Source organism: Lipotes vexillifer, unplaced genomic scaffold (assembly GCF_000442215.2).
Source record: "Lipotes vexillifer unplaced genomic scaffold, Lipotes_vexillifer_v1.1 scaffold153, whole genome shotgun sequence".
Classification (NCBI taxonomy): Eukaryota; Metazoa; Chordata; class Mammalia; order Artiodactyla; family Lipotidae; genus Lipotes; species Lipotes vexillifer.
This window is the reverse complement of record NW_006774670.1, coordinates 2,231,833-2,256,622: the sequence shown is the minus strand read 5'-3', so window position 1 is coordinate 2,256,622 and position 24,790 is coordinate 2,231,833. Positions and strand designations below refer to the sequence as shown.

The 24,790-nt window shown below is 37.3% G+C and overlaps 1 protein-coding gene across 1 annotated transcript in view; it reads left to right on the top strand.

Moving 5' to 3' along the window:
• The window catches only part of ARAP2 (ArfGAP with RhoGAP domain, ankyrin repeat and PH domain 2), a 183,717-nt gene that overhangs the window by 28,563 nt on the left and 130,364 nt on the right, over positions 1-24,790 (top strand). Inside the window, exons 6-7 of the mRNA XM_007449426.1 lie at positions 11,072-11,141; positions 17,465-17,585. Of these exons, the coding sequence (XP_007449488.1) occupies positions 11,072-11,141; positions 17,465-17,585 (191 nt within the window). The remainder of the gene's footprint in view (positions 1-11,071; positions 11,142-17,464; positions 17,586-24,790) is intronic.

The window sequence follows — 24,790 nt, the reverse complement described above, 5'->3', positions numbered from 1 at the left end:
AGGGCCTCAAGCCTCCTGGGAGTGCTGTCCTGTGGCCAGCCTTTCAGTGAAAAGCAGTTGTAGTGGAAAGTTGAGAAGTCTCTCTATCTGACCAGGGTTTTCTATATCAATCAGTGTGTTGAACTTAAAGTTGAATCTTAAATCTCTGATAAAAAGTATCTTTTTATACCGGTGAACTAGTTGGCCTTTTCTCCAAAATCACACATAACTTGTGAAGACCATGCCAAGCAAATAAAAGGCTTCCATATTTTATCTGTAATTTGAGGAAAAATTCTTAGTTTATTAAAATAACATGGCTAATTTCAGTCAGTCTAGCTGCAGAGAAGTGAATGAGCGTGTTGGAATCAGGCAGAAATTAGAATTGTCAAGCTATCGCTCATTTGCTGTGTGACTCAATGTCTCAGAACCGCTGTTTCCCACACATAAAAGTGTAAGGTCAAGGCTTCCTCTGTGGGATCAGTTGGAAAAGTAGGTTAACATTGGGTCTGACTACAGAGCCCCTTGAGCAGGGCTCAGTAAACCTCAGCTTGCTTTCTTTTCAGAAGAGCATCATTTCATTTCAGGTGACCTTTGATAATGTTACCAAAAGTAAGTTCTAGTCAGTTCTTACCTTGGCAACTATAAGGTAAAGAAATCATGTGTTCACATTAAACCTTCAAAATTAAGTTTTTTAGTGGTTATAAAAGCACATGGTTTAAAGCCTCTGAAAGTTCTGCATGGCTTATTAAGAAAAAATAGCTGGGGAGAGGGGAAGTTGGATAAAGACAGTCAAAAGGTCCAAACTTCCAGTTTATAAGATAAATAAGTACTTGTAATGTATAGCATGATAGATATAATGAACACTGTTGTATGTTCTACATGAAAGTTGTTAGAGTAAAACCTAAGAGTTCCCATCACAAGGAGATTCTTTTTAATATTTAATGTTGCATTTGTATGAGATGATGGATGTTCACTAAACTTACTGTGATAATCATTTCATGATGTATGTAAGTCAGATCATTATGCTGTGCACCTTAAGCTTATATGGTGTGGTATGTCAATTATATCTCAATAAAACTGGAGGAAGAAAAGCAGTTTTCCTCTTTTCCCACTTTATCACAAGAGGCAGCCACTTTCTACTTTCTTTAGTAGTTTCTTTTGGTACTTACTTTGTTTATCTTTTTTTTTTAAAAAAAATACATCTTTATTGGAGTATAATGGCTTCACAATGCTGTGTTAGTTTCTGTTGTACACCAAAGTGAATCAGCCATATGCATATACATGTCCCCATATCCCCTCCCTCTTGAGCCTCCTTACCACCCTCTCTGTCCCACCCCTCTAGGTCATCACAAAGCACCAAGCTGATCTCCCTGTCCTATGCTGCTCCTTCCCACCAGCCAACTATTTTACATTTGGTAGTATATATATGTCGATGCTACTTTCACTTTGCCCCAGCTTCCCCCTCCCACCTGTGTCCTCAAATCCATTCTCTATGTCTACGTCTTTATTCCTGCCCAGCCACTAGGTTCATCAGTACCTTTTTTTTTTTTCTTTTAGATTCCATATATATGCGTTAGCGTGCGGTATTTGTTTTTCTCTTTCTAACTTACTTCACTCTGTGTGACAGACTCTAGGTCCATCCACCTCACTACAAATAAATGAATTTTGTTTCTTTTTATGGCTGAGTAATATTTCATTGTATATATGTGCCACATCTTCTTTATCCATTCATCTGTTGATGGGCATTTAGGTTGCTTCCATGTCCTGGCTATTGTAAATAGTGCTGCAGTGAACATTGTGGTACATGACTCTTTTTTTTTTTTTTTTTTTTTGGCGGTACGTGGGCCTCTCACTGCTGTGGCCTCTCCCGTTGCGGAGCACAGGCTCCGGGCGCACAGGCCCCGAGGCCATGGCTCACGGGCCCAGCTGCTCCGCGGCATGTGGGATCCTCCCGGACCGGGGCACGAACCCGCATCCCCTGCATCAGCAGGTGGACTCTCAACCACTGCGCCACCAGGGAAGCCCCACATGACTCTTTTTGAATTATGGTTTTCTCAGGATACATGCCCAGTAGTGGGATTGCTGGGTCGTATGGTAATTCTATTTTTCGTTTTTTAAGGAACCTCCATACTGTCCTCCATAGTGGTTGTATCAGTTTACATTCTCACCAGCAGTGCAGGAGGGTTTGCTTTTCACCACACCCTTTCCAGCATTTATTGTTTCTAGATTTTTTGATAATGGCCATTCTGACCGGTGTGAGGTGATACCTCATTGTGGTTTTGATTTGCATTTCTCTAATAATTAGTGATGTTGAGCATCTTTTCATGTGCCTCTTGGCCATCTGTATGTCTTCCTTGGTAAAATGTCTATTTAGGACTTCTGCCCATTTTTTAATTGGGTTGTTTGTTTTTTTGATATTGAGCTCCATGAGCTGTTTGTATGTTTTGGAGATTAATCCTTTGTCTGTTGTTTCATTTACAAATATTTTCTCCCATTCTGAGGGTTACTTTATCTTAATAATTTTTTCATACTGTTTCTTTCTGACTCTTCAGTGTTAGTAATTAGCTGTTGAGGCACTACCATGGAATATAATATTTATTCATTTTCACCCACTGTCCCCCCTGTGTAGACACAGTTCCCATCTAATCATTCTTTTAAAGTAGCCATATAAAATGTCTACGTTGTATCTGTATTTAGTTTTATACTCTTAATATCTATGTAAATGCTACTCATATTTGAGCTTTGCAACATATTATGATTAATTTTTCTTTCATTTGCAACCTTTAGTTTTCCTTGGAGTTAATAATTATTGATTCTTTTTGGTTTACTTATTTTTTTATGTACTTAAAATTCATTTCTCCACAAATTCTTCCTCAGGACTATGAATTTGTGAAGTAACCAAAATACATACACACATCAATTTCACCATCTTACAGCCCCCTAAGGAAGCTTATTTAGCTTGTATTTTCTAACCCACTTTTGTTTTTTGTTGTCCTATATTTAATGTAGAAGCACTTTCTTTCTTTTGACTGTTCATCTTATAATGTACTGTTATTGTTCCATGGACTTAATATATTCTCTTATCTTTCTATGGATATTAATAAGTGTTTTGAAGCTTTCTTTTCCTGTAGTGTCTGTTTCTTTCAATTTTTTGGAGGAGGGTTTCTTCCCCATCTTTTATCTTAGAGATGTTTTCCTCAAATGTTTTTTTAATCTTGGGCTTTTAATTTTTTTAATTAAAAAAAAAATTTATTGCCAAAAAATGCTAACCATCATCTGAGCCTTCGGCAAGTCATAACCTTTTTGCTAGTGGAGAGTCTTGCCTCGGTGTTGATGGCTCCTTGCTGATCAAGCGTGGTAGTTGCTGAATGCTGGGGCTGTTGTGGCTGTTTCTTAGAATAAGACAACAGTGAAGTTTGCCGTATCTATTGCCTCTTCCTTTCATGAATCTCTGTTTGGGCTGTTCACTTAAAATGAGATCCTACAAAGCTGATTGGATCAGGCCCTGATGGGTCTTTCTATTTCTTGTAAGATGATCTTGCTAAGCTTTCCTAATGTGTTTCCTTGGAGACTCCTCATGCCAGTATCTTTTAAATGAATCTCCTTATTGAGGGTGGTAAGAGTGGTTAACAGCTTTTTGGGAGCTCAGTAGGGGAACGTGGACTTTGAGTATAAATATTTATGATATAGACGTGGTTCTGCTGTTTTTAATGCTGTCCCCTACCTTTAGCCTTGTCTGAGTCTCCCAGTCCAGAGACCCCTGTTTGATCTTCTCCAGTGAATAAAACCCTCTTATCCTGTTGAGGAAGAGGAGGGACAGTTTTCCAGCTGAGAAGTAAGGGAGGGATTCTGGGATGGAGGGGTGAGGGGTGCAAGTTTATCTCTTTAATTGCCTTTCAACAACTGTTCTATTCTCAGTACCCCCCTCTCCTTCATAGTCACTTCCAGAGTTACTTGTGCCTGTATATCCTGAGACCTTCTGAAATTTTGTGAGTAAATTGGTTTTCCTCTCAGTCTGATCTCTTGCAGGCTTAGCAATCAGTTCTCTGAAACCTCCTGAGTTAGTTCCTATCCCTTCTTAGGCTTTCCTGATTTCTTGATACTGATGCTATCATTTACTTTTCCGGTCAGTGTTGGCTTGTAGTTATTTATTTATTTTTATTTGTTTTTTAATCCTTTGAGGTTTTAGGAGGAGTAGAGATAAATGCAAACTTTTCATTGGTCATTCATTCAGTTAAGACTAGAAGCTGGTTTCATGTTGGATTTTTTGCTTTTTTAACAGAGTATGACTCCATAAAATAAAGAGGCCTGAGTCTTTTAACGTGGTTTTTCATATACCATGTCATGTAAGCACAAAGCTCTTTGTGAATATTGTAAAAGTTGGAAGTCACACATTAAAATTCGTGCTTTATCATTGGCTTCTAAAGCTCCTTTTAGCACTTGAGATTTAATCTTAAAATTTGTTTTTTCTCATTTAAAGCAGAAATGGAAGCTGGGATTTCAGAAAATTTTTGTTTTGTTTTTGTTTTTTGGCCCCGACTCATTTTGGTTCATATAATCTTGGAAACAATCATTTTGTTTTACTTAAAAGTAAGGAAATACAGTCTAGAAAAAAGGGCTGATATTTTCTGGAAATATTATAATTCCTTGGATGTGTGTCTATAAAATACTTCATAACTAATACTGCAGCATTTACTATTTTTTTAAATTAAATTTAATTTATTTTTTATACAATAGGTTCTTATCTATTTTATACATATAATATATAATATATGTGTATAAAATATATATACATATATATTTTATACCTATATATTATATAATATTATACATATATACATAGAATTTATAATATATAATATACATATACATATAATATGCGTTTTTCTCTTTCTGACTTACTTCACTCTGTATGACAGTCTCTAAGTCCATCCACGTCTCTACAAATGACCCAGTTTTGTTCTTTTTTATGGCTGAGTAATACTCCATTGTATATATTTACCACATCTTCTTTATCCATTTGTCTGTTGATGGACATTTAGGTTGCTTCCATGTCCTGGCTATTGTAAATAGTGCTGCAATGAACATTGGGGGGCATGTGTCTTTTTGAATTATGGTTTTCTCTAGGTATATGCCCCATAGTGGGATTGCTGGGTCTTATAATACTGCAGCATTTAGAAGCCTCATACTTAAGAGTAATGAGATAAAATAACTAAATAGAAAATGAGTAATTAGATAAACAAAAATCTATACTTTTGGAAATTGTAGTAGTTCTAAAAAATATTGAGTCTAGTTAGTGTTAGAGTAGAAAATAAGATAAAATATGCATATAATTCTTCAGGATTATGTAAACAAGGCAGGTGAATCTGGAACAGTATGTCTATGATATCTTTTTTCTTAGATATTGTTTAGAATAATTGAGAAGTATTTTTTGATGATTAAAATACCATGATTAATAAAAGCCATAAATTTGACTTAGTTACTTTGAGGTTCATTTCGGTTATGTGATATTTGAAGATGACAGTTTGGTAGCCTCTGCCACTTTAAATTAATATCATTGGTTAGCATGCTTATCCAATTTTGTAGTTTTTTATAAAGCTAAAAGATGTACTCTTTAAAAAAAAAAACCCTTCTGGCACTTAGGATTGAAATTAAACAGGAGTGCCTTCATGTATATACTTCATAAATAGAGATGTAATTGTTTGTATATACACTGTTGTTAAAAAAGAATTTTTAAGACACACAGTTTTTGAGACAACAAAAACTGACACCAGGTGGCAAGGCTGTATTTATGATAGCAGTTGAAACTTCACACAACCTGCCCTACTAGAGCTCAAGGGAAGTGCTTATAGAAATCCATTCAATAACACCACACATGCCTTATGAATTATTCTAAAAAGGCTTCTCAAAGAAATGTTTTCCTTTAGAACCCTAAAAACAAAATAGGATAAGACCTAGGCTAATATTTTTCACGTCTACTTTACCTTTTTTTCCCGAAGGAATTCTGAAGCACTTTGCAGAATTGAACTCACATATTAAATGGGTAGAGGTCAAATGTTATTGCTACCTAAAGGGATATTGAGGGTGCTTTGCCATAAAATGTACCAGAGTCTGTTTTGTGTAGTTGTTAAGAGCATAGACTTTGGGACCAGACTGCCTGGATTTGACTTACAGAAATGATCTTTATCAGTTGTGTGACTTGGGCAAATTATTTAACCTGCCAGCTCCTCTGTGCCTTCATCTGTAAAATGGGAATAATAATATTACTTGCCTCATATGATTGTTTGGAGGACTGAATGAACTAATGTTTGTATATGGCTTGCAACAGTGCCTAGAACAAAGCACTATATAAGTGTTGTTTTTATTATCAAGATTAATAAGTTCTTTATTGACAGGCTTTAAAACCTCTTCTCTGTATAATAATCCATTAGTCAGTTCTAATTTGTGTCATGTGATAGTAGGAACACAGACTAGAGTGACACTGTATTTTATACTTTGTCTTTTTTTTTAACATTTACTAAATAAATTGTTAATTGAAATTTAAGGGAAAGACATAACTTATGTCAGAGAAAGCGTTTAAAGTACTTTAGAAACCTCTAATTGTGTGTAATAGATTAATTTTACATAATTACACTGGATTTAGTTGCCTGGTATCAAGTAGATTTTTATAAATACATTAGAAAAAATATTTAACTCTGGTAAGGAAAGATAATTCTTAAAAATTTACTATTCACCAATTTTTTAATTTAAAATTTTATTGAAATTTAGAAACAGTGGTTCTTAAGCTTTCCCTTTTATGTATCAATAGTTGAAATTTTGATTAATTTATTGAGTTTAACAATTTAAATTCAAGTTTCCATTTGCTAGAAAGAGGAATTGTGAGAAAGGATCTAAGTATAACTTCTTATCTTTAATTAGCCAGTTATTAGAATTCAGTATTGAAGTTCACATGCATAAAATAACTAATTGAGTGTTGACATATTTAATGAGCAAAATAGATTAAACATGTTTATATAAATTTAGTTTTAGAAACATTTAATTTATTAATTAATTTTTAAATAGGAAGGTACAAAATGCACACATGTTAAAGAATACATTTAAAAATATTTAACTATAAAATGTATTTTAAAATTACGTGGAAACTAATGATGAATTACAAAGCTTTTGTCATATAAAAATTCTGATCTTTGTACTTGAAAAAAGCAAAAAATGAACTTAAGGGTGAAGTGGTTTTCTTAGTAGTATTTGTTTTCTCTATACATAGCATGAAAATTTGAGGAAGCATCTTGCAATGAGAAATATATGTATTTGTTAGTTTATTCACTAGATATTCAGCATATTTTATATGCTAGAAACTGTGGTAGTTGCTGGTTTTACATTGATTAAAAAAACAAATGGTTTCTGCACTCAAGGATCTCAATACCTAGTATGGGAGGTGGAGGACACATATCAAATATATAGTTGCAAATTCTGCTAAGTGTCATTAAGTAAAGAAATGGAGCAAGAGACCAAAGGAACCTGAAGGATCTATGTGTTACTCAATGGTGGCCACTTGGGGGAATGACTTTTGAGCTGAGATCTCAAGGATCTCAAGGATCTAAGCCAGGTCAGGAGGAGGCAGGGAGCATTCCAATGAAGAAAATGGCCTATGGGAAGGCCACGAGGCAAGAAAGCATCTAGACAGAGGAGGCAGTATGGCTGGAGGACAGTGTCCACAGAATAGTTACCCACAGATTTGATGGCTGACTGGATGAATGAATGGTAGCAGAAGTAATGTTTTAACAGCAGGATAGCAAAGTCGCTCTCTCCAACTACAGAACATTTGATTTTTCAGCGGCCACACTCTCATTCCATTTCAGTGTGGGCTGGGATTTGTCTTATTGACCTGTCCTTCCATAGATTATTAAACAGATTTAACCTTTCAAAATATTCGGTTAAAATGTCTGAACACACCTAATAGTCACCCGGTAGCTGAGAAAATTAAAAAATAGTTGGGGGAATATCTTAGGCGTTGAGTCTCTCAGAGGCTGACATTTTGGTTGGCTTTCTTTAGAAAGCCAAGCATCCAGTGTGTAGTTTGTAGTCAGTGCCTGAGAAGAGAAATGTAGCTTGTCACCTGGTAGCATCTCTGACTGATCTCTGAGCTGTCTGCCCTCCCTCCTCTCCTTCTCATTTTCCTGTGGACATGAATGTTAAGTTCCTGGATGATGCCTCAGACCTCAAACTGTCTATCCAGATGGTGATGGAATTCTAAGAAAACTTTGAGTCCAAGTGGCCGCAACTAAACCATCTTAAGTAAGACATGTTAAAGTAGGTTCTAGGGACTTCCCAGGTGGCACAGTGGTAAGAATCCGCCTGCCAGTGCAGGGGACAGGAGTTCCCAGCCCTGGTCCAGGAAGATTCTGCATGCCGCGGAGCAGTTAAGCCCGTGCGCCACAACTACTGAGCCTGTGCTCTAGAGCCCGCGTGCCACAACTACTGAGCCTGCGAGCCGCAACTACTGAAGCCCGCGCGCCTAGAGCCCTTGCTCTTCAACAAGAGAAGCCACTGCAATGAGAAGCCCACGTACCACAACAAAGAGAAGCCCCCGCTCGCCACAACTGGAGAAAGCCCACAATGAAGACCAAACACAGCCAAAAAAAAAAAAAAAAAAAAAATGTAGGTTCTAAACTTCTTTTCACTTCCAGCTTTGGCACATTTTGAAACTTTTAATCTAACTCTGAGGTTTCGGAAGTTTTCTCACCTTCTGGCAGCCTTTCTTTTAAAATATGCTGGTTATTTGAGTGGTGGTCATTTGAGGTTTTATCTGTCTGTCATCTGGCTGTTTTTCGCTAAGGGGATATGTGCTTAATCATGTCACTCTTTCATTGAACAGATTGTTTTTTAGTGCCATATGTGTCTCTGTGTTAGTTGCTGATCATAGAGTAGAGAGTGAAGCATCCTTCGTGTGGGAGACATCAAGCAACTAAACAAACATGTAATTAGAGATTGTGTTAAGTGCTATGTGGAAAAGGAGAGGGTGCTTTGAGAGGACAGCTTTGTGACTTGCTTTGGATTGGCTCATCAGGGAAGGAGTGTCTGTATAGGTGGTTTAGGTGGAACTCTGAAAGGTAAGGAGTAATTAGCAAAGGAATTAGAGGGCTAACGGAAGGTCCTAAGGCCGTTATCTCCCACAGACGTTGATTATTTTTATTCTAAAATGGAAGATTATATGTACTACTGAGCTCTAGCTTACTACTATTCACCATGTAAGGTGGGCCTAAAACAAAATCTTGATTTATAGAATTACTGTTGAGATTGTGTGGGAAGATGTTTGCTCACCTGCCTTTAAGTGTGACAGAGATCAGTATGAAATGAGTGCTAAGTGATTTTATTCAATGTATAATGACTGTGTGTTTGCTTAGTATTTCTTTACCTTGTAACTCAATGCTGGCAACTTGAAGAACCTCTGAGTCAGTGAAGGAAATGAAAACCGACACTGTTGGATGTTACAAGGTTAAGAGAACACATGACAGGCCAAGGGAAGTTAAAAAGAAGCAGAAGGGGGCTTCCCTGGTGGCGCAGTGGTTGAGAGTCCGCCTGCTGATGCAGGGGGCGCGGGTTCGTGCCCTGGTCCGGGAGGATCCCACGTGCCGCGGAGCGGCTGGGCCCGTGAGCCATGGCTGCTGAGCCTGCGCGTCCGGAGCCTGTGCTCCACAACGGGAGAGGCCACAGCAGTGAGAGGCCCACGTACAGGAAAAAACAAAAAAAAAGCAGAAGGAAGAGGGAGTAAGATGGAAAGAGGGCTGGGTCGTTAGTTGTAGTTATATAATTGTAAGGTCTTACGTTCTTATTACTTCATGATTAATTCAGTGCTTATATGTGAAAGTGTTGTCCATACCAATGAATTTTGAAACTTTTCTCAGTTTGATCAGATTTGCTCTAATTTTATCTTAAGCAGAATAATTTGGCTAATGATCAATGTGGGCAGCTCGCTGTATTTCACTACAGTAATAGGTGTGTGTGGCCCAGGAAAGAGCCCAGAAGACAAGTTCTCCACTCTTTCTGAGGTGCTTTTTCTACCTTTAAGTCTTCTGAAAACCACAGAGAGCTATACCATTTCCTTATCTTAAACATGTTAGAGAACTGCAAAAGGAAAAGGTAGACGCGGTTATCTACCTATTTGTTTAGAGATGACTCGTTTTTTAAACAGCCAGTTAGTTTTCATATATTATCTGTGATAAAGGCTAAAAGTATCTAGATTGTATCAGTTCACACTGAGAGTAGCATAGAGAATAAGACATTCAAAACCTTTAGGATTGTCTGACTTCAGGGAAGGGGACTGAAACAAAAAACAAAAACAAGCCCAACTAGAAATGGGTCTTCACTTTTCCCTTATATAGTCAGAAAATCGTTTTCTCCTTTATGCCTAAATAGGGAACACATGATGACATTATTTTGCTTTGTTTCTCGTGTCAGTAATCATTTTAAACTGCATTTGCCTTTCATATGATTCTTTTTCTCAAAATGTTAATGTTTCAATGAATTTTGGATGATTGCAAATGATTCTCCATATTTAGTCAGGGCCTTTTCAGCTTATTTGATTAGAATTAAATAATATATCTATGTAAATCCAACTGACAAAGCTTTGTTATTTTAGCAAAATATTATGCATGCCCCAAAGCAAAAATTAAAAAAAAATAAGATAAAATGTTATAAGCTTAATGAAGGATAAAAATTTATGTTATCTTCATTGAAGAATTATCTCCTTTAAGGGATATGGGTGCCATGATAGTGTTTCTGACCACACTTTGTTTTCCACTCAACCTTACCAATGTGGATGATGACACTGCAGGTTACATTTTAAAAAATGATGACACTGTTAGCAGTATCCTTTTTTAAAAACACCTAGGTCAGTTTAGAAAGTGTCATTGTATATATTTCCTTTCCTTTGTACCATTGCCAAAACTGTACATTGTCATAGCCTACTGTTTTCTTCACTGCTTACTATCAAATTGGAATGTACTCAACACAGTTCTATATTACAAATGTATTTAAAATCCAAGCGCATGGGTCTTAAATGTAAAAATGACAATTTCACACGTTTTTACAGAAAACGCATGTTTCAGAAGAGATGGGTGAAATTTGATGGCCTTAGCATTTCTTATTACAATAACGATAAGGTAAGTACGTTTTACAGTTTTCAAAGATTGTCCTCTGCATGCTGAGTGTACGTCAATAAACTAAGCACGTGATTTGGTCTTTAAGAATAGGAGTTGGATTATCAACATGGAAAGAATTTGCATAGGATAAAACACTTAACTCTTTCCATAGTTTAACTTTTCCCAGACATATAAAATTGGGATTTTTTAAAACTTAAGTATCTAACAATTATTTATGGAATATCTCCTACAAACTACGGGATTTGCTATACGTGACATGCAGATACATAAGAAATTGCCTTTATCCTAGAGGGTGCTCAAAAATGTTTACAAAATGACACCACAAGTAGAAAATGGCAAAGCAAGGAGAGGTTATTTTGTCCTCTGGAAGGGGTGTGGAAGAATCAAGGAACGCTTCTTGCATGAGATTTCTAATGGCCATGAATTTTGAAGAAAGAAGAATGTTTGTACATAGAGAAACTAGAAAGAGCAGGACTTGACAGCAGAGAGAACAATGAGATGCCCAGATTCTCTGATTGGAAAATAAAGTATGTTCGGGAGACTAGTGGGAGATGAAGCTGAGAAGGTTGTGTTTGGAGTTAGAGCACACCGAATATCTTGATGTGCAAGTGGATACAATATATTCTTTAGGCAGTTGAGTCTTAACAACATGATACTATTTTGATCATGTCCTTCTCCTTAGGGATGAGAATGTCTTTATTCTTAGGAGATGTAGGCTGAAATATTTAGGGGTGAAGTGTCATTATATATGCAAATGTCTTTCAAATGTTACCTATCTATATATACCCTCTCTCTATGTGTGTGTGTGTATATATGTGTGTGTGTGTGTGTGTGTGTGTGTGTGTGTGTGTGTGTGTATGCACACATGCATAGCTAGGTAAAACAAAAAATAGCAATGTTAACAACTGTCCAATTGAGGTTATGAGTGTTCCTTGTACTAATCTTTCAACTTCTATGTGTTTGAAAATTTCCTTAATTAAAAAGTTTCAACTAATAAATAGACCGTATTTTTTGTTAGTTAAAATCATATAATTTTACAGTCTTAACTATATACATTCTTTTAATATATTGATTTAACACTTAACCACATCCTCTTATTTATAGTTTATAATCTAATATTATCTTCCCATTATTTAGTGATTTTTCACTGCCTAATATTGGTGTTATTGGTGGCTCAAATAGAGATTTAGATTCCCTTTCATGTATTAATTGCTCAGTGCTACAAGAAAGAAGAACGTATGCTTTTAGACAGAAAGTAATACTGCATGCTACAACACTAAGAATAATAGAAAGTTTAGAGAAGTATTCATTGGTTTCTCTTTGCAGTGATCCCGCTAAAGCATCAGATAGGTTTAAACACACCTCTTTGACATTTGCAAGATACGGGATGAACATTTTTTTGTTTGTTTGTTTGTTTGTTGTTTTTGCGGTACGCGGGCCTCTCACTGTTGTGGCCTCTCCCGTTGCGGAGCACAGGCTCCGGACGCGCAGGCTCAGTGGCCATGGCTCACGGGCCCAGCCGCTCCGTGGTATGTGGGATCTTCCCGGACCGGGGCACGAACCTGTGTCCTCTGCATCGGCAGGCAGACTCTCAACCACTGCGCCGCCAGGGAAGCCCAGGGATGAACATTTTTAAAAGCTAGTTTTCTGCCTTAGCTATGGTTTTTAGTTTGCTTGTTCATTTGAATCTTGAGACAATTTCTGTAACCAAGGGTGAGTAAAATGTGGTCTCTGTATCTGATGCAATCTGATCTCTGGTTTTCTTTAGCACCTGTGCCCTTCTCTGGTTTGCTTGAAATGAGGAAGAAAACTGTTCTGTGCCATCAGGCTCTGTAGGTGTTGATATCATTATCATTCAGGAGAGAGAATTTCTAGTGTCTCTGTCCAACCAGACTCACTCTCTTTGTCCTTTAAAAGCTCATCTCAACTGTAGTGAGGAGCTGAGCACCTAGCCACCCTGATGCAATAAAAACGATGCAGCCTTGGTTTTAAATTGAGATAAAAAGTTTGTTAAGATGAATCATTACAAATTCTTTACCTTGACATTAAAATTTAAAAAAAAAATTCATATTGTTGTTTCCTATGGCATTTTGTTCCTTTAGTACTCAGATGAGTGGTTTCATGTTGGCAAAAAAACCCCAAAACACTAGGATGGGTGTTTCCTAAAAGGAGACGTGGTTTCTGTTGTGACCCTTCTGGCAAAAGGGATGGATTGGTGGACTGGGAAGAGGGGATTTCAAGGCCAGTGAACAGAGAGCATAAGTGTGGCCATAGCTTCTAACTCAGCTGGGTGTGCAGTTTTCGTGGTCCTGTGCACCAAGGAGTTGTGTCTTTGAGTGTTTACATGTGCACTTGAGAAGCCTGTTGTTGGGCTTTCAGGAGGTAGTTTGCAGAGTTGCCTGTTCCCCTAGTTTTCTTCTGCTTTCCTCAGTGCTGCTCAATCATGTCTCAGCAAGGCCTTTTCATCGTATTACTGAAAATGGCATCATCCCAACAGCCTTGATATCTGGTCACCTACCACGAGATCTCACTCACCCCTCTTCTCACTCAGCTGGGGGCAGAATTGCCCTGGGGTCATTTCATTGTCTGAAAGTGGTAGATAAATGGCAAACTTGACCTAGATATCTGTGTATTATAGGCTCAAGGGATGCTTTGGAATTTCTTTCCTTAAGGAAAATTTCACATGCTGAAAAATGCAGTCATTTTGAGCCTAGTGTCATTTAGTTTAGTTTTTTTCTTTTCCCGTTTTGTCGTTATTGTGTGTTAGAATGGAAACGTAAAATCAACTCTACAGTGTTAAAAATTTTGAGATTTATCTTAGAATCTCAGAAAAGGTTATAGATGAGCCATTAGAGAAACTACAACTTCCTGTATTTCGCTTCTTAAGTACATTTTTATCACTTCTGGGGAATTTATTTTTCTATTACTCTTCCATAAGTACTAACGTTAAACAACATTATTATTGTAGGCATGTTGGTGAGTTGTTATGTTTTTAAGGAATTTTTTTTTAATCTCTTTGAAGAGATCTAGAAGAAGGAAAATCTTTTTAAAATTCCTGTGTCTTTCTCTACAATGCTGCTTCATTTTTTTCTCTGCTGAAAAATGGGTTAATGGTAACATTTTATTCAACATATAGTTAATTATCTCACTAGAGATGTATTTTTGTAAGTTCCTCTAATTCTTAGGCAAACTACAGTTTGACAGTGGATCACCTGGGGGATAAAGTGTAAATAAATGTTTCTGGATATTCTGGATTTTTCACCGTCTGGACTCAGCCTCTACAAACTTACAGCCAGAGGGACTGTATCACTGTCCCCAAAGGTGCTGTGCCCCTTTGAATCTCTTAAGTTGCCTGACAATGGGGAGACATTCTCTCCCTCCTGTCAATTCCTAGAGCACTTCCTGGTCTAGTATTGCCTAATATTGCCATTATAACCCACTTGGATTTATTGGGTTTTCTTTGTTAAGCCAATCATGTCATGTGTTTCTTTGCAGTGACCTTTTTCGACAGTGTCTTGGTACAACTGTGGAGAACCTGTGTGTCTTTTCCTGTATTTTTACCTCCATGGTTTTGCTCTTCCCTCTGACTCTCATTAGCCATTACCATCCATGAAAATCCTGTGCAAACGTTAAGACCCATCCCATTCTCCTCTTCCATGAATGTTTCCTTTATTCTCTCCAACTATGACATTTGAACAATAATATGCAGGAAAGGTGAGAGGGAAAAAAACAAGCTGAAAGTAGGGAGGCAAATCAGGAGAGTGTGCAGTAAATCAGGCATTAATTTATCAGGGTTTAGGCTGTATAGGCCAGTGGAGGTGTTTAAAAAAATGAAGTTCGAAAAATACTAAAAATGAGCTGTCGGAGTTTGTATAATTGTGATTGATTGGACATAGGATTCATTCATTCAGAAAATATGCAATACTGATTATGTGAAAGGTAATGGAGAAAATAGATGTAAGGTGCATAGTCAGTTTGGAAAGACTGTACTGATCAGATGATCCCACGGTAAATATAAAGAATCATCATTTAAATTAGAATTAGTAATTGCTATAGAGGAAAGTACAGGTTACTGTTAAATTAGGGTTATCTGGCTGGGTGAGGATGAGGGGCCTGAGAGAAGAGACTGGTCAGAGGGCTTTCTTCAGAGCATATATTCATGCTGAAATAGGAAAGATGTAGAGGCAGTAAGTATGTGAAAATGGGTATGAAAAATGGTTCCTTGCGGAACAGAGTACGTAGTCACTGGACTGAGCAGAACCACAATGTATTCATGGAACTTCAAGAAAGCTAATGTGACTAGAAAGAATCAGGAACTGGTAGGGAGCAAGTTGACCATGTAGATGTCGGAAGAGTCCCAGGTTATGTGGGTACAAAAGAGAAGCACAAGTCAAAGGCAGTAGCCTTTGAAGACTGATTGACCAGAAGAATGATATTTTTATGGACAGATATAGAGGAAGGGTATGTTTCCAGGAGGTAATTCAGTTTTAAAGTTTGAGGTGCTTATGGGACAGTTATATGTCCCATTGATGATTCAAAATACAGGATTGGAGTTGACGGAAATGGACAAGGAAGGAAGGAAGGAAGGAAGGGACAGATTTTAGAATTCTCCACATAAAGTTGGTAGTTGAAATAGTAAGAAGGGATTTTTTTTGTCTTAGGGAGAGAAGATAAAACCAAAAAAATGGAAAATAAGGAGGAGAAAAAGTTATTTTGTTAGTACTTATTCCTTGACCTCCCTCCCCTTTTTCCAGGAAGTTGCCCCCTCATCTTCCTAAATCACAGTTCAAGTATCTTACTTGATTTTGGCTGCTTGAGAGGATAAAGGAAAGCCTTCATGGTGTTGTTATTGAAGGTGACATTAAAGAATGGATAGAATTTTGATGGATACATAAAGGCAGGAATGGGGGCTAGAGTAGAAGAAACTGTCAGATAACTAAGAGGGAATACCATGAGAGTATAGTGGATCTCTTCAAGTGGCAGAGGAGAAACTTCCCAGTAGACTGTCATGTTGCTCGCAGCAACTGTCTTTTACCCATCTGCTATTGTATGGCTGCAGTGGGAGGAATGTGAACTTGACCCTTGTGATCTGCATGGAATGGTTTAGTGCATTCTTCTCCTAACCAGTTGTTTCAGATACTTGGGACCCGGGTCAAAAGTGATGGTTCCCTGGATGATGGAAAGGAATTGTAGAAGAAACCCCATAAAGTTGTGTCTGAACTCTTTTGACACTAAGACCTTTCATGATGTGGCCTTGATTTATGTTTTCAGCCTCATCTCTTTTGACTCGACACTGCAGCTCCTCTTACTTCTCTACTTTACACCTCTGTTATTCAGTCTTTCTGGCCAGGATACCCGCTGCCCCCTCAGTTATCTATTTGGTTAACTTAAGGTTTCTTAAAGTCAGGTTCAAATGTCACTATTTCTGTGAAAATACCTCTGACCTCTTGTAAGCAGAATTGACAATTCTCATCTTCGTACTCTTACTTCCCATGTCTTGTACTCATTTTTAAACTTTTTTCTCATTTGGTTAGTTGGTTTTTCATTTTGAGGCCACTTGAACATATAAATACTGTTGGAATTTTCTTTCCAACACAGGGCCCAGTAAATGTTACACTCCTAGTAAATAGTTGAAATTATGGGGGCGATGATTATGCCAATTGGTTTAGGAGGGTCCAGGAAAATGCAGACGGAGAAAATTATCAAGAGTCTTAAGAATGACTTTCTTGAGCAAAATTGTAATAGGTATATGCCAATTGCAAAGAGCCGAATCCATGTTTTTTCACTCTTCAGTCACTGGAGAATAAAAAGTGATGCAGTGGAGATTAAGATCTTCATTATCAGAGCATTGAGTAATATGGGTTAATTGATACAATCCAACAGTCTGGTTTCTTAGATAATATTCTTGTTCACAATATGTAGCAGTGGTTTTGAATTGGTGTAGTTACAGTACCTGTGATGGCCAGCAGATGCCTGCAAACACCATAAAATCATTTTGACCAGATTGTTTCAAAGAACATACCACTGTTTTTTGTAACTATGTATTGCTGGTCTGCTATGTTGTTTGTATGTGAGTCATTGTCTCTTAGATGCAGATGAAGAGAAAAGTGAAAAGACATCTCACTGGGAAGGGGCACTTAATATTTTCCTTTCTGGGGACTTAAGTGTATATAAGGAGATATGCTATTTATATGTGATTTTAAAATTTTAGATTGAAATTATGAAAGAGAAGCACTTGTAAATATCTTGCCATTCTATTTTTGATAAAGGGAATTTTATTTTAATGTTTCTTCTTTATGGATCTTTTTCTCTAACCAATACAGGAGAAGTATTCAAAAGGAATAATTCCCCTTCCTGCTATATCTACGGTACGAGTTCAAGGAGACAACAAATTTGAAGTTGTTACAACACAAAGAACTTTTGTTTTTAGAGTAGAAAAAGAAGGTAAGATTCTTTCTTTATCCCTATAAAAAGAGAGACATTAATTTCTGACCAATCGTAAGATTTAATAAACCAGTTAAGCTAGAAACCAGTTAAGCTAGAAAGCTAGAAATAAACCAGTTAAGCTAGAAGTCAGACAATCTTTAAATATGTTACTTTTAAATGATTTACATTTTATATTAATTTTTTGAATGCCATTATATTAAAACATAAACAAATTGACAAGTCATTGTTGTTTGTTCACTGTTCTTTCATGCAACAAATATTTAGTGCAAATCTACTAAGTGCCAAGGACTCTTCTAAATTTGGGGTATATAGCAGTGAAGAAAAGTAGACAAAAATCTCTGCTCTTATGGAGCTCACTTTTAGTTGTTGATAATGCAAAATAGTTATTCAATGTGGAAAAATAATTTTTCTAACAATTAAAACATTGGTTTTATGAAGTTTATATATGGCCTATTTTTACGATCAAGCAGGCATGGTAATCATTTTAAGATAGATTTTGGAGTATCTTTTATATTTCTTGAGTTTTTTTTCACCTGTATCATCTGCTATGGGTCACTTGATGGTGAAAATTGATCTAAAGATGGCACATGGTTTGTGGATGAAGTCTAAACCTTTAAATCTTCTCTGACTCTTTTTTCTGGGGTGGGGGAGATGGGGGAGGGAGAGACAGGCAAATTAAAATTCTCTGTTGTAACTTCGATTGACTCTCAGTATATCAGTACTACTTTTAAATAATGTAAATAAGGCCATCTTCATTAACTAAAGAATTAGAATTTTAACTTAAAGCATCTTTTATTTTAGTAGAGATGATAACTTGATTTTAAAAAGTACTTCTTGGTACTTAATTATTTGAACAATAGTGGTATGGAAAAATTACTGAATATGTGATATTTGCTAAACGCTTCATTTTCCCAATAGTCTCATGAGGTTTGTAGGTAGTACAGTTATTATCCTATTTTACACATGTAAGTATTTACCTTTTAGAAAATACAACAATATTAAGAATTATGGGGCAATTTTTTTTTTTAAATTGCTGGATTCCTAGAACATATGCCGATGCATGGCACATGGAAAACACTCAATAAATACTGTATGTCACTGAAAAGTTTCCATTATTACTTGGGATAATCAGTAAATGGATAAGTCCCAACTGCTGCTCACACTGCAGCAAATTTTTTCAAACTGTGAGTCACTCACTGTCAATTTGTGAGATCAGCGTAGTGATTTCTGATGGTTCCCCCAAAGTCCCACAAAATAAAAACCAAACAAATATAAAATACAGCAGAATAAGGAATATCAAAGTGCACTGCCTACAGTAAGTGTAAGTCTCATAGTGTGAAACGTACCTATGTATATACTCCCCAGGTGTAACGTGAGAAGTGTTTCTCACTTGACTTGCTATTTAAAAACAAATGTCAAGAACTGTAGCCTAGAGCTGAGGTTGGTAAACTGGCCTGTAACCTGAATATGGCCTGCTGCTTGTTTTCGTAAGTACAATCTTATTAGACCCCAGCCACTCTCATTCATTTATGTTGCCTTATGGCTGCTTCTGTGCCTTAGTGACAGTGCTGAGTAGTTGCTGCAGACTGTATGGCCAGCAAAGCCTGGGATATTTACTCTCTGACCCTTTACAGAAAAGTTTGCCAGCCCCTGTCCTAGAGTATTTGATATTGACATATGTGTTATGACTCAAATGCCTGAAATTCAGAAAATTATCCACAGTTGTGATACTAGATATGAGACTCTTTTTTGAAGTCACAGTTTCTCTTTTTCTGTATTTTCTTAAAACACATGGCATTGCTCCTCTCGACTGGCTATCAGAATGGTCAGTCCTTATGCTCTGGTCTCCACTGCCCGAGCTGATTGGCTATTTATTTGAGGTGCTTATCCTCTTCCCGTTGGCTTCTCATAGGGAAATTCACATATGCCACAGAGTCTGCATTTTAGGCTAGACATAATAAAGCTTCGACTTGTGTGAAAAGCTGTTTAGCCATATTTACTTGTGGCAGTTACAAATTAAACAGACACATTTTATTTAAAGAAAATGTATCAACCCACACGTGTTTAAAAGTTACATGTTTACAGTGGACCAATAAGTCCCTCCCGGGTATATAGTTCATCTTTATGATGTAAACTTAGTATACGGAGGGGGTGGAATCAAGATGGCAGTGTGGGAAGATATGGAGTTAGCATCTCCCCACAACTAGGGCCCCTGCCAGCTGCTGGGGGGGGACCCTGATGCCCAAGGAGATGGGAGGAACCCCCAAGTGAACCGGTAGGATGTGGGGTGAGTGAGTGGAGAGGAGAAGTGGAGGCCAGACAGGATCGGCACCCCTGAGGCCGGGGACAGCAGGAGAGGCAGGCAGGAGGGGCCCTCCGGGAGGATCGAGAGAGGACCCAAGGGCGATCGCCTGGCCCACTTGATCCCGGGGAGACCCACTTCAGACCTAGGGACACATACAGACTAAAAGTGAAGGGATGGGAAAAGATATTCCATGCAAATGGAAATCAAAAGAAAGCTGGAGTAGCAATACTCGTGTCCTATAAAATAGACTTTAAAATAAAGACTGTTACAAGGGATAAGGAAGGACACTACCTAATGATCAAAGGATCAATCCAAGAAGAAGATATAACAATTATAAATGTTTGTGCACCCAACATAGGAGCACCTCAATACATAAGGCAAATGCTAACAACCATGAAAGGAGAAATCGACAGTAACACAGTAATAGTAGGGGACTTTAACACGCCACTTATACCAATGGACAGATCATCCAAACAGAAAATAAATAAGGAAACACAAGCTTTAAATGATACAATACACCACATAGATTTAATTGATATTTATAGAACATTCCACCCAAAAGCAGCAGAATACACTTTCTTCTCAAGTGCACATGGAACATTCTCCAGGATAGATCACATCTTGTGTCACAAATAAAGCCTTGGAAAATTTAAGAAAATTGAAATCGTATCAAGCATCTTTTCTGACCACGCTATGAGACTGGAGATAAATTACAGGAAAAAAAACTAAAAAGCATAAATACGTGGAGGCTGAACAGTGCACTACTAAATAACGAAGAGACCACTGAAGAAATCAAAGAAGAAGTTAAAAAATACATAGGGGGCTTCCCTGGTGGCTCAGTGGTTGAGAGTCTGCCTGCCGATGCAGGGGACATAGGTTCGTGCCCTGGTCCGGGAAGATCCCACATGCCACGGAGCGGCTGGGCCCATAAGCCATGGCCACTGAGCCTGTGCATCCGGAGCCTGTACTCCGCAGCAGGAGAGGCCACAACAGTGAGAGGCCCATGTACCGCAAAAAAACAAAAAACAAACAAAAAAGAACATAGGAACAAATGACAATGAAAATGCAACAACCCAAAACCTATTGTATGCAGCAAAAGCAGTTCTAAGAGGGAAGTTTATAGCAATTCAATCTCACCTGAAGAAAGAAGAAAAATCTCAAATAAACAATCTAACCCTTAAAACAGCTAGAGAAAAAAGAACAAAGAAAACCCAAAGTCGGTAGAAGGAAAGAAATCATGAAGATCAGAGCAGAAATAAATGAAATAGAAACGAAGAAAACAGTAGCAAAGATCAATAAAACTAAAAGCTGGTTCTTTGAGAAGATAAACAAAATTAATAAACCCTTGCACAGACTCATCAAGAAAAAAATAGGAGAGGACACAAATCAATAAAATTAGAAATGAAAAAGGAGAAATCAAACTGACACCGCAGAAATACAAAGGATTATAAGAGAATACTGCAAACAACTACATGCCAATAAAATGGACAACCATGAAGAAACGGACAAATTCTTAGAAAGGTACAATTTTCCAAGACTGAACCAGAAAGAATTAGAAAATATAAACAGACCTATCGCAATGAAAGTGAAACTGTAATTAAAAATCTTCCAACAAACAAAAGTCCAGGACCAGTTGTCTTCACAGGCGAATTCTATTAAACATTTAGAGAACAGCTAACACCAGTCCTTCTCAAACTCTTCCAAAAAATTGCAGAGGGAGAAACAATCCCAAATTCATTCTACGAAGCCACCATCACCCTGTTAACAAAACCAGAAAAAGGTCTCACAAAAGAAGAAAATTATAGACCAATATCACTGATGAACATAGATGCAAAAATCCTGAAGAAAATACTAGCAAACAGAATCCAACAGAACATTAAAAGGATCATACACCATGATCAAGTGGGATTTATCCCAGGGATGCAAGCATTCTTCAATATACGCAAATCAAACATTGTGATACACCACATTAACAAATTAAGGAATAAATACCATATGATCATCTCAACAGATGCAGAAAAAGCTTCTGACAAAATTCAACACCCATTTATGATGGATGAAAACTCTCCAGAAAATGGGCATAGAGGGAACCTACCTCCACATAATAAAGACGATATATGACAAACCCACAGCAAGCAACATACACAGTGGTGAAAAACTGAAAACATTTCCACTAAGATCAGGAAAAGGACAAGGATGTCCACTCTCGCCACTCTTATTCAACATAGTTTTGGAAGTCCTAGCCACAACAATCAGAGAAGAAAAAGAAATAAAAGGAATACAAATTGGAAAAGAAAACTGTCACTGTTTGCAGATGACATGATACTATACATAGAAAATCCTAAAGATGCCACCAGAAAACTACTCAAACTAATAATGAATTTGGTAAGGTTGCAGGATATAAAATTAATGCACAGAAATCTCTGTCATTCCTCTACACCAACAATGAAAAATCAGAAAGAGAAATCAACAGGAGAAAACACTCCTGTTTACCACTCCAACAAAAAGAATAAAATACCTAGGAATAAACCTCTCTAAGGAGACAAAAGTCTTGTACTCAGAAAATTATAAAATACTGATGGAAGAAATCAAAGATGACATAAACAGGTGAAGAAATATACCATGTTCTTGGATTGGAAGAATCAATATTGTGAAAATGACTATACTACCCAAAGCGATCTACAGATCCAATACAATCCCTGTCAAAGTACCAATGGCATTCTTCACAGAATTAGAACAAAAAATTTTGCAATTCATATGGAAACAGAAAAGACCCCAAATAACCAAAGCAATCCTGAAAAAGAAAAATGGAGTTGGAGGAATCAGGCTCCCCAACTTCAAACTGCACCTCAAAGCTACAGTAATCCAGACAGTATGGTACTGGCACAAAAACAGAAATATAGATCAATGGTACAGGATAGACTGCCCAGAGATAAACCCACGCACATATTGTCACCAAATTTACAACAAAGGAGGATAGAACATACAGTGGAGAAAAGACAGCCTCTTCAATAAGTGGTGCTGGGAAAACTGGACAGCTACATGTAAAAGAATGAAATTAGAACACTACCTAGCACCATACACAAAAATAAAATCCAAGTCTATTAAAGACCCAAATATAAGACCAGACACTATAAAAGTCTTAGAGGAAAACATAGGAAAAACACTCTTTGACATAAAGCACAGCAAGATCTTTTTTTACCCACCTCCTAGAGAAATGGAAATAAAAACAAAAATAAACAAATGGGACCTAATTAAACTTAAAAGCTTTTGCACAGCAAAGAAACCATAAACAAGACAAAAAGACAACCCTCAGAATGTGAGAAACTATTTGCAAATGAATCAACAGACAAAGGGTTAATCTCCAAAATATACAAATAGCTCATGGAGCTCAATAGCAAAAGAACAAACAATCCAGCTAAAAAATGGGCGGAAGACCTAAAGACATTTCACCAAGGAAGACATACAGATGGCCAAGAGGTACATGAAAAGATGCTCAACATCACTAATTATTAGAGAAATGCAAATCAAAACTACAATGAGGTATCACCTCATGCTGGTGAGAATGGCCATCATCAGAAAATCTAGAAACAATAAATACTAGAAAGGGTGTGGTGGAAAGGAAACCCCCCTGCACTGTTGTTGGAAGTGTAAATTGATGCAACCACCATGGAAAACAGTATGGAGTTTCCTTAAAAAACTAAAAATAGAACTACCATATAACCTAGTAATCCCACTACTAGGCATATGCCCTGAGAAAACCATAATTCAAAAAGACACATACCACAGTGTTCATTGCAGCACTATTTACAATAGCCAGGATGTGGAAACAACCTAAATGTCCACTGACAGATGAATGGATAAAGAAGATGTGGCACATATATACAATGGAATATTACTCAGCCATAAAAAGAAATGAAATTGAGTTATTTGTAGTGAGGTGGATGGACCTAGAGTCTGTCATACAGAGTGAGGTAAGTCAGAAGGAGAAAAACAAATACCGAGATCAGCTCGGTTGTCAGAGTGATCCTTCAACAAGAAAGTCAGGTCCTGTCAGTTTATTTCAGATGCTCTGTCATGCTTCCAACTCACTCAGAGTGAAGTACCGTGATTTCCAGAGTCCATGCATGATCTGACCCTGGTCTCTCTGTCCTTGTTTCCTTCTGTGTTCTACCTCATTCACTGCATTGCAGCTACAGGGGTCTCTTGTCCCGTGAGCCTGCCAAATCTGCTGTTGCCTTGGCACTTTCTGCTTTCTGTATCCTGGAAGGCTCTTCCTCCAGTCCTCCTCCTCACTTGCTCCGTCACTTCCACTTCCTTTAGGCTTTTGCTTAACCACCACCTTCTTTCTGAGCCTTTTTCTATTACCCTATATAAAATAGCTCTTTCTGTGCCCCTCATCCTGTGCTTTATTTTATCCCATTGCACTTGTCGCCGTGTAATATATGTCTACATTTTATTGCCTTCCTCCTTTCACAAGCATGTAAGTTTCTGGAGAGTAAGGCCATGATCTGTCTTGCTCACTGGTTCATTCCTGGTATTCAGAATAGGGCTTAGAGCATAGTAGGCACTCAGTAGACATTTGTATGAATGAATCATTATCCATTTCAAGAACAACACTGGTGTGTAATAATTCCTTCTCTAATATTGATTATGGGTTACACTGAGGAATCTTTAGTTAGATTATATTATATTAAAAGTTGAGTACATCCAAACTTTGTTAGATTCTTTTATTAATGTTTTACATGGCACTTGTGTAGTAACCCCTCACATAATCAATCCTTTTTTACTAATGAATATGCCTAGTGCTAAATCCAGTAGTCCAGAGGATGTTAAGTCTCTCCTGTTCATTTTTTTAAACCTCTTTTTTTTGATTTGTACACTCTGAGTTGGCATT